Consider the following 14,445-nt stretch of genomic DNA (forward strand, 5'->3'; position numbering starts at 1 on the left):
GGTTTAATACATACACTTAAGGTCAGATGACACGTTCCTCAAAAATATATAATTTTTCCTAGGAATTTATAATTGAAGTCTAGGTACTTAAACAAGTTTCCTCACAAAAAATTAGAGTACCTTACCAGGCATTCGGCCAATTAAGATACCACAAGGTCATATATCTTATATTACCCTTACGGGTTACCTTCTAAATAGCCTATAACACAATTTTTGGTGTTATTATAATTAAAAACATTTTGAAAACAATGTAGAAATCAAAAGAAAATGACAAATATGAATAATTTTTAATATAATACCAAGAGATACAAAACATATATTTGAGGAACGTGTCGTCTGCAAATTCCAAGGGGAGGAGGTCCGGATCTCTCCCGAAAAGAATCCTCGTATTTTCACACACTACGTGCAATGACAAAATGAGAAAGGCGATGAAAACGAACAGTGTTCGATTAAAAAAAAATCCATTAACAATACAAATAAGTGAAGAGGGCATACAAGGGTCCCCTGGAAATTCTGGAGGTGGGACCAGGTGCCCAGGAGGAGTAAGCGTCCCCTGTGGACCAAACCGTTGATGAGAAACGAATTACTATATGCATGTAGCCTTATCTCCAGAACGGAAATCCCAAAAGCATTTTGTATAAACCAAAACCAATTGACCCTTTATATTTTTTATTTCATTATAAACACAAGTATACAAGTGTGTTCACTCTCCTGCACATGCTAGCTTTACCAGGAAAGAGAGGCTTTTAAGATAACAATAAGTAAGTGTTTTATACGACAATCATCCTCAAAAGCGGAAAATTAAAGTGACACTGTTAATCTTATGATTAAAAATGTTAAATTAAAAGGGGAAAAATGAATTTTCCAGGAATGACTTTAAGTTTAGAAATATTTATTTAGCGATGTTTGAGAATAATTCTAGTGTGAGCAGAGTGTCTTAATTGTGAATTGTTACTGAACAAGCACATGTAATAGTTATTGTGAAAATTCGGCGATTCATCGTCGCAAGCCAAGTGGGTTTTGTGTCCATTCTATTTCCACACCGTCGCAACATTCCCTCACTAGAGGACGTCGCAAGCCAAGTGGGTTTTGTGTCCGAAATTGAATGGACACTGTGACAATGTCGGTGATTGTGCTTGATTTTTTTGTGCATTTTATCGGACGTCATGGAATTTGATAAAAAGACATTTCGTTCTGTAATTTTTCTGTTGATCGCTGCACAAGGAATTATTATCCTATGGTTTGCGAAAACTTCAAAAAATACCCCAGGCTACATAACACATATACACAGCTATCAGCAAAGATCAGGGGAAACTCAGATAGTTGATAAAAGTTTGGAACATTATCCAGCTCCGTCGATTTTTGAGATAAGTATGAACATCTCTCTCTCTCGCTCTTTCTCTCTCTCTCTCTCTCTCTCTCTCTCTCTCTCTCTCTCTCGTAAATATATTCTGAGCGGATATTTCGAAAACAGGAAATTAAAACACTTTGGTTAAAGTATATATGGTGCTATTCCCTGGAGTTGAAGAGTTCCACTAAATGAAGGACCTTTGTGCAATACTTTTAATTTCTAAATATATGGATTTGTACACCTCTTCTTAAACTATTTTTGATGAAAAATAATCTGAAATTTATGATTCGTCATTTTTGTGTATTTTTCTTTGAATAATGCAAAATTTTTCACAATTTGATATCTTTTCAAAACCCATGGTAACGCATGCTGATTTTTTGTCTAAGAACATGTAATGATATTGTAAGTTTAAATGAAGAATATCTTGAAAAATTATCAGTAAGTGAGGTACGTTGCGTATGTCCTTAATCTAAATGATGAATAAAATCAACAATCAAATTTTCGATATGTGTAGTTTTTCACAGAAATTTTACAAAGCAACGAAAGCATATTGATTATTGACTCAGAAATCTTTGTATGTTTTACAGTTTAATGAAAATCTAAGTATATCGTATTCATATTCTTACAAAGGAAAAGGTAGAATAAGACCCCTTTTGGCCCTAGTTGGGATGTCTTTTGGAATGATGCAGCAGTTTATCAATAAAAACCTGTTGTCACCCTTGCCACAAAATGAGTATTGGTTCTTGGTTATGGAATAGAGGTTACAAGAATGTTAGCTGCGGAACTGTAGCTCTCCTAAATAACATTTGACAGACCGGAGAGCTTCAGTGTCATGCCAGAGAAAAAGACCCAAAACACAGCGTTAAGTGCAGTCATCCTTTCTTAGAAATACTTTCAAAATGCTACTTCTCGTACAGTTTTAGTTTGATTATGATATAATGTGGCATGCAAGTGTTGACAACACTGAGATACATAATTGTTTTTTTTTATTTTGATGACGTTGTCATGGTAACTAAAATTGAAAATTCTCTAAAATTTAATTTAAAACAACTCCTACAGTCTTATTGTAATCTTGTCACAAAAGAGATTTAATTTAGGATCATTATTCCATCTATTGCTATTTTAAAGTTTTAATTCCCAACTACTACTTTTCTCTTCCTTTGTTATAAGTACAGACCAGTAGAGTCACATTCTCGACAGAGACTTCTGGTTCTAAAATAAGCATCATTTTAAGTTCCTCATTACAAACTGTCAAATTTTATCTTCTTGATGATTTTTTTTTTTTACATCAAACAAGGGGCCACATTCGACCAATACAATACCTTGTCCTTTATTTCAGAGGGCAACAGAACATTAGACCTACAGCCTTGTAAGCTGGTAGAATGCATCACCCAGGCTAATCACGATGAACAAGTAACCAATAAACCCTGCAACCCTGGGATTTGTAACGATACAGAATGTCTAAACGTTAATTCTCCAGTTGGAGGAAGGGCGAATAAAAGGACAATCATCCATACCAAGAATAATAGAATACATTATGATAATGACAACTGCACTTCTGCTGTGACATCCTTTGCTGGGGAAAATGTTATATTCGGAGGTCATTGGAAACCAACCAAATACTTTTCAAATCGCCATGTTGCCATAATCATTCCGTTCCGAGATAGAGAGGAACATTTGTGCATTCTTATTAAGAATCTCATACCTATATTGATTGCTCAAGAAACAGAATTCAGGATATTTGTTATTGAACAGGTACAAGTGACGTTCATTTAATGATATAATCTGCATTCTGATCAAAATCAGTTCCCTTCACCATTCCCTCGTTTTCCAGGGGAAGGGAGCTGGTTGTAATTTAATTACATGGACTGCTGGAAATTCCAGGGGTGGGATCAGATGATTGAAAGAAGGAAATGGTACATCCTGATATTTTTTAACATACGTTTGTACATACACTGAAGGTACCGGTAAGCAATGGTACGTTTATCTGACCTTGTTTTGCTCTGTGGGTAAGAAAGGTACGTTTATCTGACCTTATTTTGATCTGTGGGTAAGAAAGCTATGTTTATCTGACCTTATTTTGCTCTGTGTGTAGGAAAGGTACGTTTATCTTACCTTATTTTGATCTGTGGGTAAGAAAGGTACGTTTATCTGACCTTATTTTGCTCTCAGTAGGTAGGAAAGGTATATTTATCTGACCTTATTTTGATCAGTGAGTAGAAATGGTACGTTTATCTGACCTTGTTTTGATCTGTGGGTAGGAAAGGTACGTTTATCTGACCTTGTTTTGCTCTGTCGGTAGGAAAGGTACGTTTATCTGACCTTGTTTTGCTCTATGGGTAAGAAAGGTACGTTTACCTTACCACATTTTGCTCTCTGTAGGTAGTAAAGGTACACGTTTATTTGACCTTATTTTGCTCTGTGGGTAAAAAAGGTACGTTTATCTGACCTTATTTTGCTCTCTGGGTAAGAAAGGTACGTTTATCTGACCTTATTTTGATCTGTGGGTAAGAAAGCTATGTTTATCTGACCTTATTTTGATCTGTGGGTAAGAAAGGTGCGTTTATTTGACCTTATTTTGCTCTGTGGGTAAGAAAAGTACGTGTATCTGACCTTATTTTACATACGTTTTTACAAACGCTTTAGGTAGGAAATGGTACGTTTAATAAAGGAAGACTTATGAATGCTGGATTTCTAGAAGCCTTGAAGCTGTTTGACTTTAACTGTGTGTTCTTCCATGATGTTGACCTTATTCCAGAGAATGATAGAAATATTTATGACTGTGGGGACCAACCACGCCACCTGTCTGTATCTATTGATGAAGATGGTTACAAGTAAGTAAAATTACACAATTATCTTATGTATATTGAATTTGAACATACTACTGTAGTATTTTATTATACAATAAATACATAAATGGATTAGGTAGCAGTGTTACAACGCACTTTGAAAAATTACGCACTTTGAAAAAAATTTTCAAAGTGCGTTAAAATTTGAGACCAAGCTAACGCACTTTGAAAAAAATATTCTTTTTTCAAAGTGCGTTAATATCGACCATATTAACGCACTTTGAAAAAAATGTAAAGATTGAGCAATATTCCCTCAAATAATCGGTATGATAAATAACAGATCCTGGTTTGATAACTTTTTTATGATAAAGTCACTGTGGGACCTGAGATATTGACGTTTTTTTTTTGTTTTTTTTTTAAATATTTAAGGTTTTGATCAAATAAAAGGGAAAATTAAAGGGTCTTGAAAAAAAGAGAGTGACGATTGTTTACGTTCATTAATTCGTTTCTTCTTTTTTTTTTTTTATTCTAGTCTCTGATAGTGTATAGGGGGCATTAACAGAGGACAGCTTCAAGCAACTTGGCATTTATCATAATAAAAAGGGGCCAATTTGATTGTTTAAAACTATGAAAGTTCTTTCTCTTTCAAACGTTTTACTGTACTTAAAAATTTCTAGTTTTCATCTGTTTTAAGGTAAAGATCCATACCATGCTATAAAAATAACGGACCTACAGATTTTTTTGAAACTTCTCAGAATCTTAACTAAGTATTTGTCCTTTCCAGATCTGTGTAAATTCAAACGTTATACCAGTTAGGTAAATACATAATTATTTTAATGTTTTGAGTATATCATAGACATCGAGACTGGGCGAAGGGCCACGGGAGGGGATGGGGGGTGCTAAGCCCCCACTTATTTTTGGAAAGATATTTACATCGTATAAGCATTGAAAATGCAGCGTACACTTTTTAGGTTTATTGCTCCCCTCCCCCGTTTGTTACCGACACCTATGTATTGGAAAGATAAAGATTTGGACTGAGGGATCTTATACCCGTCTTCTCCTCTTTTCGACGGGAGTAAATCAATTCATTTTTGAGGTTAGGGTTAGGCTTAGTTTTTTGAAAGATAAATAACAAATAAAATCTTAGTGTCTCCATGGTAAAATATTTTGATGTAGACTCTTAACGCACTTTGAAAATTTTTTTCAAAGTGCGTTGAGTTGGTCCCAAATTTAACGCACTTTGAAAAATTTTTTCAAAGTGCGTTGATTTTGTCCCAATTTTAACGCACTTTGAAATTTTTTTTCAAAGTGCGTAATTTTTTCAAAGTGCGTTGCCACATAGCAGGCATATATAGCTTTTGTAACCCTCTCTATAATCCTTATCCTTATAAATATAATTTCACTGATATTTATTTAATTAACTTATTAAGCAGGCAAACAGAAAATCACATGAGTGAAATATCAAGGGCTGTTTTAAAATCCGATGGTTGGGAAAGTTAAATACTTGATTAATTAAAAAAAAAGTAATTAATCTATAAATTGTAAATGCTTGTAATTAAACTCTGAATCAAGCAAATGAATAGAAGTTTCATTGTTTTTTAGAGTATAAATATTTTCAATTGAAATGTTGAATTCCTGGTTGGGTTACTTTGCTAACGCTCTGGATTCAGAACATTAGAGTCTTGTCAAGTGTTTTTTTTGTTTTTGTTTTTTTTTTGTTTTTGCATGTTTCAGAAAAGTTCTTATTGTACATATATAAACTACTTCACTGAAAAAAATCCTGCTCAGGGTTTATAGCATCATCGCAAACCACAGCCAAAATGTACGACCCTTCCCCCATTCTGGATACTAGCGTATGAGGACTCCGGGCCGTGGCTTGAGACGATGGATTATATATATCAATTGATTTGTTACCAGACAATGACAGAATCTTGATTTTTATAAAGGCTGATGTACAGGTGGTTGGTAGGTGGCGTCCTGGGATTCCGACCAGAAACCTTTCGTCGAGTTAACGGATATTCCAACATGTTCTGGGGGTGGGGAGGAGAGGACGATGATATGTATCACAGGTATTGAAAATCTTTTTCTTCCTTTTTTTTTGGGGGGGGGGGGGGGGGGGGGTTTAAAGGATTTATTTGTAAAAGTAATATTCAATATTAAAAAAAGTTATAGATTCGTAAGTGACGTGGCATTTTTTTTTTGGGGGGTGGAGGGGGGGCGAGCTTCTTTCAGTTTTTTTCTTCATACCCTTACATGTATTTGACTATACATTGTACATGTACGCCAACAAAAAAGGGGGCATCCTCAATGAACATTTTTAATGTGGTACAAAGTTAAAGTGCCGCCCATAGATGCTATACGTGCCTGATCATAGTAATGAAACATTTTGAATCCTTATCCTATCTTATCAGAGGGATATTCCACCTTAATTCACTTAAAAATAATTTTTCATATGAAATGTCATCATTCTTTAAATAGACAATAAATCCTCGCTCTGAACAAACACTCTAATTTCCAAATTATTGTATTGATACTCTTTGCTTTTAGAATTATTCATTCCAAATTTCGAATTATTCGCCCTCCATCAACACTGGGTAGATACACAATGATTCGCCACAAGAAACGGGAGCGATGGTCAAAAAGGTAATGTCATTTTATAGTCGGTACAATCCTTGCATTGCTCTTAAACTCTTAACACAATACATGCATGAGCTAATGAAGTAAAAATTTAGCTTAAAATTCTCCTGAAAATTTTTTTTTAACTTTTCCACTATCTCATCTATGTGGGAATTAAACAAAGAAAATTGAATTTACTAGTTATCTTACGATGTTTGATCCGTTTTAGAGTTGAAGTATTGAATACATGGAAGAGCCGGATGAAGATAGATGGACTTAGAAATGTTCCCTACAAGCTCAATAAAGTTCACGCTTACACTTACTATACCAAAATTAGAATTGATGTCGGAAAACCAGAGGCCAAAATGAGCTAGGATGGAGGAAAGCCATGCGACATGAGCGATGCGTTCAGAATAAATATGGAGTGATAAAGCACAAGCAGATACACTTTTATTACGGTTGTTATTAAGGATGATTTTTTAAAATAAAAACTATTTTTGCACAAAGGCTCCTCTTCAAGAAGTTTGACGTTTTCTTTCAAATTCTTGATGGAATTTACAAACATTTTTTTTTTTTTAAATCTAGTGAACCAAAATTGCCTCGGATTCTGAAAACTATAGCAATTCATTAAAAAATATCACCGATTCCACAAGGTAATTTGAATAAACCAGTGTTATTTCTTCAAAGTTCACCAGTCTAGCTACTAGTTGATCATATATAAGGAAAGTTATCAAATCACCTCCACGCACCTGATCCCACTCTGATGTGTTAGAGGTCCGTGTTTGTTCCGTTCCCGATTTTTGTACTGTTTCAGCTGTCTTTTGAGCTTGAATATTGTTAAATCATTATTTCCACATTTCATCGAAAATATATTTTCAGGAAACCAAAAATAAAACACAAACTAATTATTTTCTGAACTGCAATGGAAATGGTGTGATTCGTGATTTCACATGGATCCATGACTCCATGTAGTGTAACACCATACAGTTACTGCATGATAGTTGCCCTCGGCATTTTTTTTATGGGCGAAATCTTAAGCTTCATGTCTCCCTCACTAAACCAGGTGTATTCTTCAAGAAATTTTAAACGTCAAAAGACATAGAGAATTCTGATACATGTAACGGGTTTGAAAAGAAGATCGAGATTCATAAATATCAGTCAAATCCTTGGGTATATCACATTTTTATTTTGTCAAATTGAACCTGAGATCATAAGATTTGACTGTATTTCATATGAACAGGCAACATCACCATTTTTGAAATATATGGTAACGTTTGTTATGCCCCTCCTTGAATATGGTCGGGGCATATAGTGTTTGTCATGTCCGTCCTTCCGTCACACTTTGCGTTTGGCTCAGTTCAAAGCTCAGTTTCAAAGTAACTATCCAATTAAGATATTTTCATCAAACTTCACATGTTGATAGATATTGATGAGAGCTATGCAACTGCATCAACATTTTTTACCTTTCCTTTGACCTTGACTTCACTTTTCTTAAATTAGTGTTTAACTCAGTTTTAAACATATCGTTCAAGATGGTATTCTCAAACATCACATGTGAATACATACTGATGAGAGCTATTATACTGCATCACCATTTTTGACCTTGACCTTTCCTTTGAAATCTTGGCCTCAGTTTTCTTAAATAGTTGCTTTGCTCAGTTTTAAAGATACATGTACCATCTAAGATAGTATTATCAAACTTCATATGCTGATACATACTGCAGAGACCTTTTAATTAGATCAACATTTTGACCTCAACCTTTCTTTTGACCTTATCCTCACTTTTCTTAAATTAGTGTTTAGATAAGTTTTTAAGAAACCATCTAAGATATTTTTATCAAACTTCATTAGCAGATAAATACTGGTGAGAGCTATTCAACTGCATCAACATTTTGACCTTTCCTTTTACCTTGACCTTTCCTTTAGCCTTGACCTCACTTTTCCTAAATCAGTGTCAAACTTCATATGCTAATACAAACTAATGAGAGCTATTCAACTGCATCAACATTTTGACCTTTACCTTTAATTTGACCTTTACCTCACTTTTAATCAAATTGTGTTTAAGTCAGTTTTTAAGAAATTATTCAAGATATTTTTTATCAAACTTCATGTGTTGATACAAATTGATGAGAGATATTCATTCAACTGCATCAACATTTTTTACCTTGATGTTTCCTTTGACCTTGACTTCACTTTTCCTAAATTAGTGTCAAATTTCATATGCAAATACATATTGATGTAAGCATCAATATGCATCATCATTTTTTTTACTTTGACCTTCATTTGACCTTGATCTCAATTTTATCAAATCGGTTTTAAATAAACCATTCACAATATTTTTTCAACTTCATATGCTTTTCAAGTGCATCAACATTTTTGACCTTGGCATTTCCTTTGACCTTGGCCTCACTTTAAAGAAATTAGTGTCAAACTTTATATGCTGATAAATACTAATGTAAGCAATTAAACTGCATCACTATTCAAGATATTCTGATAAAATTTCATACAGTTATACAAATTTTCATGTTGCATTACCCTTTGAGGGGCATTCCTGTCCTATGGACATATTTCTAATTTTCAATGAAATTAATGAAAACTACATCGCAAATGAACAGCGAATTAATTCAGCAATGGCCTTTGACTGAGGTTGAGACTACCACTTGCAGGGTGGCAGACACGAGTCTTTGACTGACCACATGTTGCTGCTGTTTATTACAAAAAAATTTTGCTGGTATATATAGTATACTACCGAAAACATTGCTACTGTATGCTCTGCCTCCTCAGTTGAAATGTCTTATGATTTTCTTTACTTATTTTTGTGACTTCTCAAGGAAATTTTGGTAGTTTTTAGTGTCCCCCAATGAAAATATATAGCTTAGCCCCCCCCCCCCCCCCCCCCCCCCTGAAATTGCTTCCTAAGGACCTGTATCAAATATTCAATTGATGAAGAAATGTGGGGATCAACATTCGAAACTTCACCATGCACCATTAAACAAGCACAGTTATTAGAATGCAATATCAGTTATTAAAATAGTAACACCAGCAAGGGCTTGCTTTTAAAAATTTTACTTGTTCACTCATCTGCAAAATAGAGGGCAGATCTAGCATCCTAAGCAAGTCTGGTAGTTTGTATCACTGGATGCATAAAAACACATTAAAAATTAAAATCAAGTTGGAATGTTTAATGTTTTTCACAAAATTGGTCATCATTTTAACATATATTACATTATAATGCCAGAATTAAATATCTTCATGTTCTTCACACATACTCTCCCACCATATTGCACATAAATATATATAACATTGTAAAAGAATAATAAAATCACCTTAATTAAAATAAAATATGAAAAAAAGACAACCATCACAAATAAAAAAAATATATATACAAATCATTTCATTTTTGAATATATTCTGGAATTTCAGAATAAAATCCCTGTGGCTATATATATACTTAAAACTTTTAAACTATTATCTAATTTTATCAGGGGCCTATTAATAAATGTAGGATGCATGCATACTAGGTCCTTTTTAATATTTGCTGCAGTTGCTGTGCATTAATAATTCTGTCTTTTAAGGGGGTGGGGTTCAGTTATTGGAAGGCAGTAAAGCTGATACAACAATCAAGTTGAAAAAAAAATAAGGTTGTGAACCAAGGCTCAGTAGTAATCTCCCCCACTTGTGAATTTGGTACAAACAGTCACACAGATAAACAGGAAGTTGAAATCTAATCCATACAAAAATGAATCCCTTGATGTTAATTTGTTATGGACAGACGGACACACACACAATAACACAATGGTAAAACATACAGCACACTTCTGCTTCTGAGCAGGGGTATAATGAAATGTAATGAAGTAGCTATTAATATTCACATTACACAGCTTTCACTCATAATAGTGAAGATAAAAATCCAGCATCTGTGCCCATCTACCTAATAAAAGTTCAGGTGTTTAATACTGTCATAAACAATGCATATTAGCAAATTATTACTAGATATCAGATGGAGAGGAGTGAAATTTATATCTGATTATCAAACAAAAATCACACAACAGCTACATCCATATATAATGCTAACACGATTGTCTAATTTCTAAGGGATAATACTAGCAAAATAAAGACATATAATATCAAATTACATTACACATTGACATTCAATATACATGTACATGTTTGGTGAGCAAAAAAGTTCAATTCTCACAATCATCAAATTATTACTTCAATTTTATTTTGTCTCATAAATTATTGCTGCCTTCCTCTTTATTGTGTCATATAAATCATCAGTCTTCTTCTTTATGATGTCCTCTAACTCATTGCAACCTTCTTCTTTATTTTGGTTTATAAATCATTGCTACCTTCCTCTTTATTTCATCTTATAAATCATTGCTTAGCCTACCTTCCTCCTTCTTTCATCTTATAAATCATCACTACCTTCCTCTTTATGTTGTTTTATAAATCATCGCTACCTTCCTCTTTATGTTGTTTTATAAATCATCGCTGCCTTCATCTTCATCAGATTGTAGCAATGCTTTGGCCGCTGGAAAATCCCGAAGAGAGGAGGTCACTCTTCCAAAAACTCTCCTCTTTCTAGCGGTGATGCGACTCTGGCGAATGGCTCCGATGCAGTAGATGCCCCCCACCAAAGTGGAAAGAACAATGATCACAAAAACTAAAAGACAATAATAAGAAAACTGAATATTTATAGTGCAGTAAGCTTAGAAAATCTCCTACGTCATTCAGGTTATTTTTTTAATCATTATTTAAACATACAAAATGAATTAATCAGGTCATTATTGGAAATACATGGAGGGCACAAGTATATAAAGACTCTCCATTGAGTTCAGAGCTACTTCATTAAAATGAAAAATCAAAAAAATTCTTTGTACATTCCACAGCTATACCTAGTAAATATTCATTTATTTTATATCAGATATTAAAACTTTTTAATTGTAAGCTTCAGACTGAACGGGTCTTACATGTTATTCCTGTTGTTTCAAACAGTTTCTCTTTAAAATTGGCGGGTTGCTCCGCTGGAGGCGAGATCAGAAGTTCCCTGATTTCATGCAGTGACCCGTTGTTGGGCGCTGGTTTCAGCTTCAGTATTTCACACATCAAGGGATAAATATCAACAATATGAATAGGATTGATATGTGTAAAGTTGGATTTGAATGAAGGACCTGATGCCATAAAGAATGGCCGCATTTCTTGAACTTTCTCAGGATCATATCCATGACCACCCTCTAAAAGAGCATAAATTCTTAAACATAGGACACTTTTCACATATATCATTTAATTAATCAAGATGCTTCATCATTTAAACAAATGGTTATTAAATTACACATTTTCTTCCAATGGATTCTGCATGTCTCATGACAATTTAAATTTTGTTTAGTTTCTGTAGATCACTAAATTTTCGCGACACCTTATTTTCGCGAGATAGTCATTGACTCTTTATAAGCGAGACAAAATTTCTGTAGATCACTAAATTTTCGCGACACCTTATTTTCGCGAGATAGTCATCGACTCTTTATAAGCGAGACAAAATTTTTACGAATTTAGGTCATTGCTCTATGTAATCTTAAGGAATTCTATTATACGCAAGAATCAAAAACTGGCTCGCGTAATCACGCGAAAATAAAGTTCTCGCGAATAAAAAGTGATTTACAGTAAATACTGTTTTCAGACTTACTTGGATTGTAATCTTTAGGGGTTCGATTTGTAACAATATAATATCCAGCTTTGGCTTCCAGTACTATAGGGGGTACTCTGTAATTATTTTGAAGATGCATATTTTTCAACTGTTCACTTTCTTTTGTGTATACATAGATATTACTGCATCTCTGTAGACCATCCAAAATCTTAGCATGAAATCCTGTAGATAAACAAAATACACTTCTAAAACACAAGTCATTAACAAAGAAAGAGCATGCCCATCCCCCCTAAATCCACTTCCTCTAATACTATCAAGTTCAAGTTTTATGTTAAGTTTTATAAACAAATAAAGGCTACAGTCTACTTCAGCATGCTAGAGGTTTCAGGACACATACTTTCAACTTTTTGTCGCTTGAAGTATATAGGGAGTGTAGGGATACAAACTGACTTTTTTTAACTGAGGCTTTAACATGTAGGATGAGTCTAAGCCCAGTTTGACATGAAGTTCATTAGAATCAGTTATTTCCATTGAGAGCTTATAACTTTGGACCCCTTTATTATACAAGGTCAGATATATTTGAATTCAAAGATTCTTTACAATGATAATGTCATATCAACAAAATCTAGCTCAATACTTCCTTAGAAGAATAAAATTGAAAGACATGCCCTTATAAGTTTAAAACTGTTTAAATAAAAATTGAAACTCAATCATTCTAGACTCAACTTCAATTTCAGAATTTCAAAATCTGTACCTTTTTTTCTAGAAAAGAGGATGTTTATATGGATTTCATTTTGCACTCATAATTTCACAATATTATTATCATTATTTTTTACATGCAATGAAGTACACAATTAATTTTCTTTTTTCTTCCCTAGAATATTTAGCCTGGGAATGTAAATATTTTAATCCTAAAACACTTGCCTTCTTTTGGATATATAAAAAGCACAGTATCATGGTCACGGTTTGAGGTGTACCATTTGCTGTCAATGCAGGTATCAATATTAACTAATCCTTTTTCAGTTGAAATCATCCCATGATCCGCAGTCAGAATAATATTAGTACTCCTTAATAAGTCGGTCTCATTTAGTCTCTTTATCAAATACCCAAGTGCTGCATCAACTCTCTTGATTGCTTTTGTGATCTCTGGACTCTCTGCTCCAAATTTATGTCCAGCTTCATCTGGCTCATCAAAATATAACAAACCAAGATTGACAGGTCTTTTTTCGTCTGTAAACCAATCTATTATGTAGTCTACTCTTTGTCTGTAAGACAAGGACATATTTCCAGAGAATGCTCTTCCTATGGTTCTTGGTTGGATCCCTTTGATTATTGTCAATCCAGTGGGCCACAAAGCTGATCCAGTATCTCTGGTACCACTACCTTTCTTGTTTGTCACATAGATCACGTCTTCACCATTGTCAAACCAGCGGGAATCAAAGTTTTGGAAAAAATAATCGTAATGGAATGTATCATTTAGAAATTCATCTGCAAAAACATTATGAACTACTCCATGGCTTTCAGGATATAAACCGCTGATAATTGACATGTGGTTTGGATATGTAACTGATGGAAAAACATTTCTGACGTACTTCACAGATGAGCCATGATTTTTAAAATATGCAAAACTTGGGAGCTGATCATTACGGATGCTTTGTAGATAATCAAAGCGCATCCCATCCACAGAAATAAGAATCAAGTTTGGGACTTTTTGTATTGGTCTTGCATGCCCAAAGTCAAACATATCAAAACAATTTATAACAAAGCTGAGCAATATTGCTTTGCTTAGTGAGGTTAACATCATGATTGTTAATGTTATGTGTAGCATCCAGATATCCTGCTTAAAATACGTGAATCACATTCAGAGCTCCCTCTGATTATGTAACCATGCTTCCAGTCGAATATCCTTCTTCTTGTCTGCCTACACAGAACAAAAAAACAATGCAATGTGGAAAACTGTGGAAAATAGATGGAGTCAACACAGGAAGTAAACTGATGCACATAACAGAGAAAACCGACATGTTATCCACTATTTTTTTTAT

General features: G+C 33.9%; 2 protein-coding genes across 2 annotated transcripts; one reads left to right on the forward strand and one right to left on the reverse strand.

Moving 5' to 3' along the window:
- The first annotated feature begins 1,116 nt into the window (after positions 1-1,116).
- LOC134238952 (beta-1,4-galactosyltransferase 4-like) lies at positions 1,117-7,447 on the forward strand. Its single transcript, XM_062721067.1, has 6 exons — positions 1,117-1,371; positions 2,691-3,106; positions 3,998-4,185; positions 6,087-6,209; positions 6,688-6,783; positions 6,986-7,447. Exons 1-6 carry the CDS (start codon positions 1,167-1,169, stop codon positions 7,128-7,130), a joined length of 1,173 nt encoding a protein of 390 aa, XP_062577051.1. The 5' UTR covers positions 1,117-1,166; the 3' UTR covers positions 7,131-7,447.
- A 3,713-nt stretch (positions 7,448-11,160) lies between these two features.
- On the reverse strand, positions 11,161-14,365 carry LOC134238955 (ectonucleotide pyrophosphatase/phosphodiesterase family member 5-like). Its single transcript, XM_062721076.1, has 4 exons — positions 13,328-14,365; positions 12,443-12,625; positions 11,730-11,993; positions 11,161-11,422 (listed from the first exon to the last, which is right to left on the reverse strand). The coding sequence occupies exons 1-4, from the start codon at positions 14,229-14,231 to the stop codon at positions 11,238-11,240; spliced, it is 1,536 nt and encodes a 511-aa protein (XP_062577060.1). The 5' UTR covers positions 14,232-14,365; the 3' UTR covers positions 11,161-11,237.
- Positions 14,366-14,445: the final 80 nt, after the last annotated feature.

The sequence above is a fragment of the Saccostrea cucullata genome, unplaced genomic scaffold, assembly GCF_032062105.1.
Source record: "Saccostrea cucullata isolate Sc308-1 unplaced genomic scaffold, CSIRO_AGI_Scuc_v1 ctg658, whole genome shotgun sequence".
Classification (NCBI taxonomy): Eukaryota; Metazoa; Mollusca; class Bivalvia; order Ostreida; family Ostreidae; genus Saccostrea; species Saccostrea cuccullata.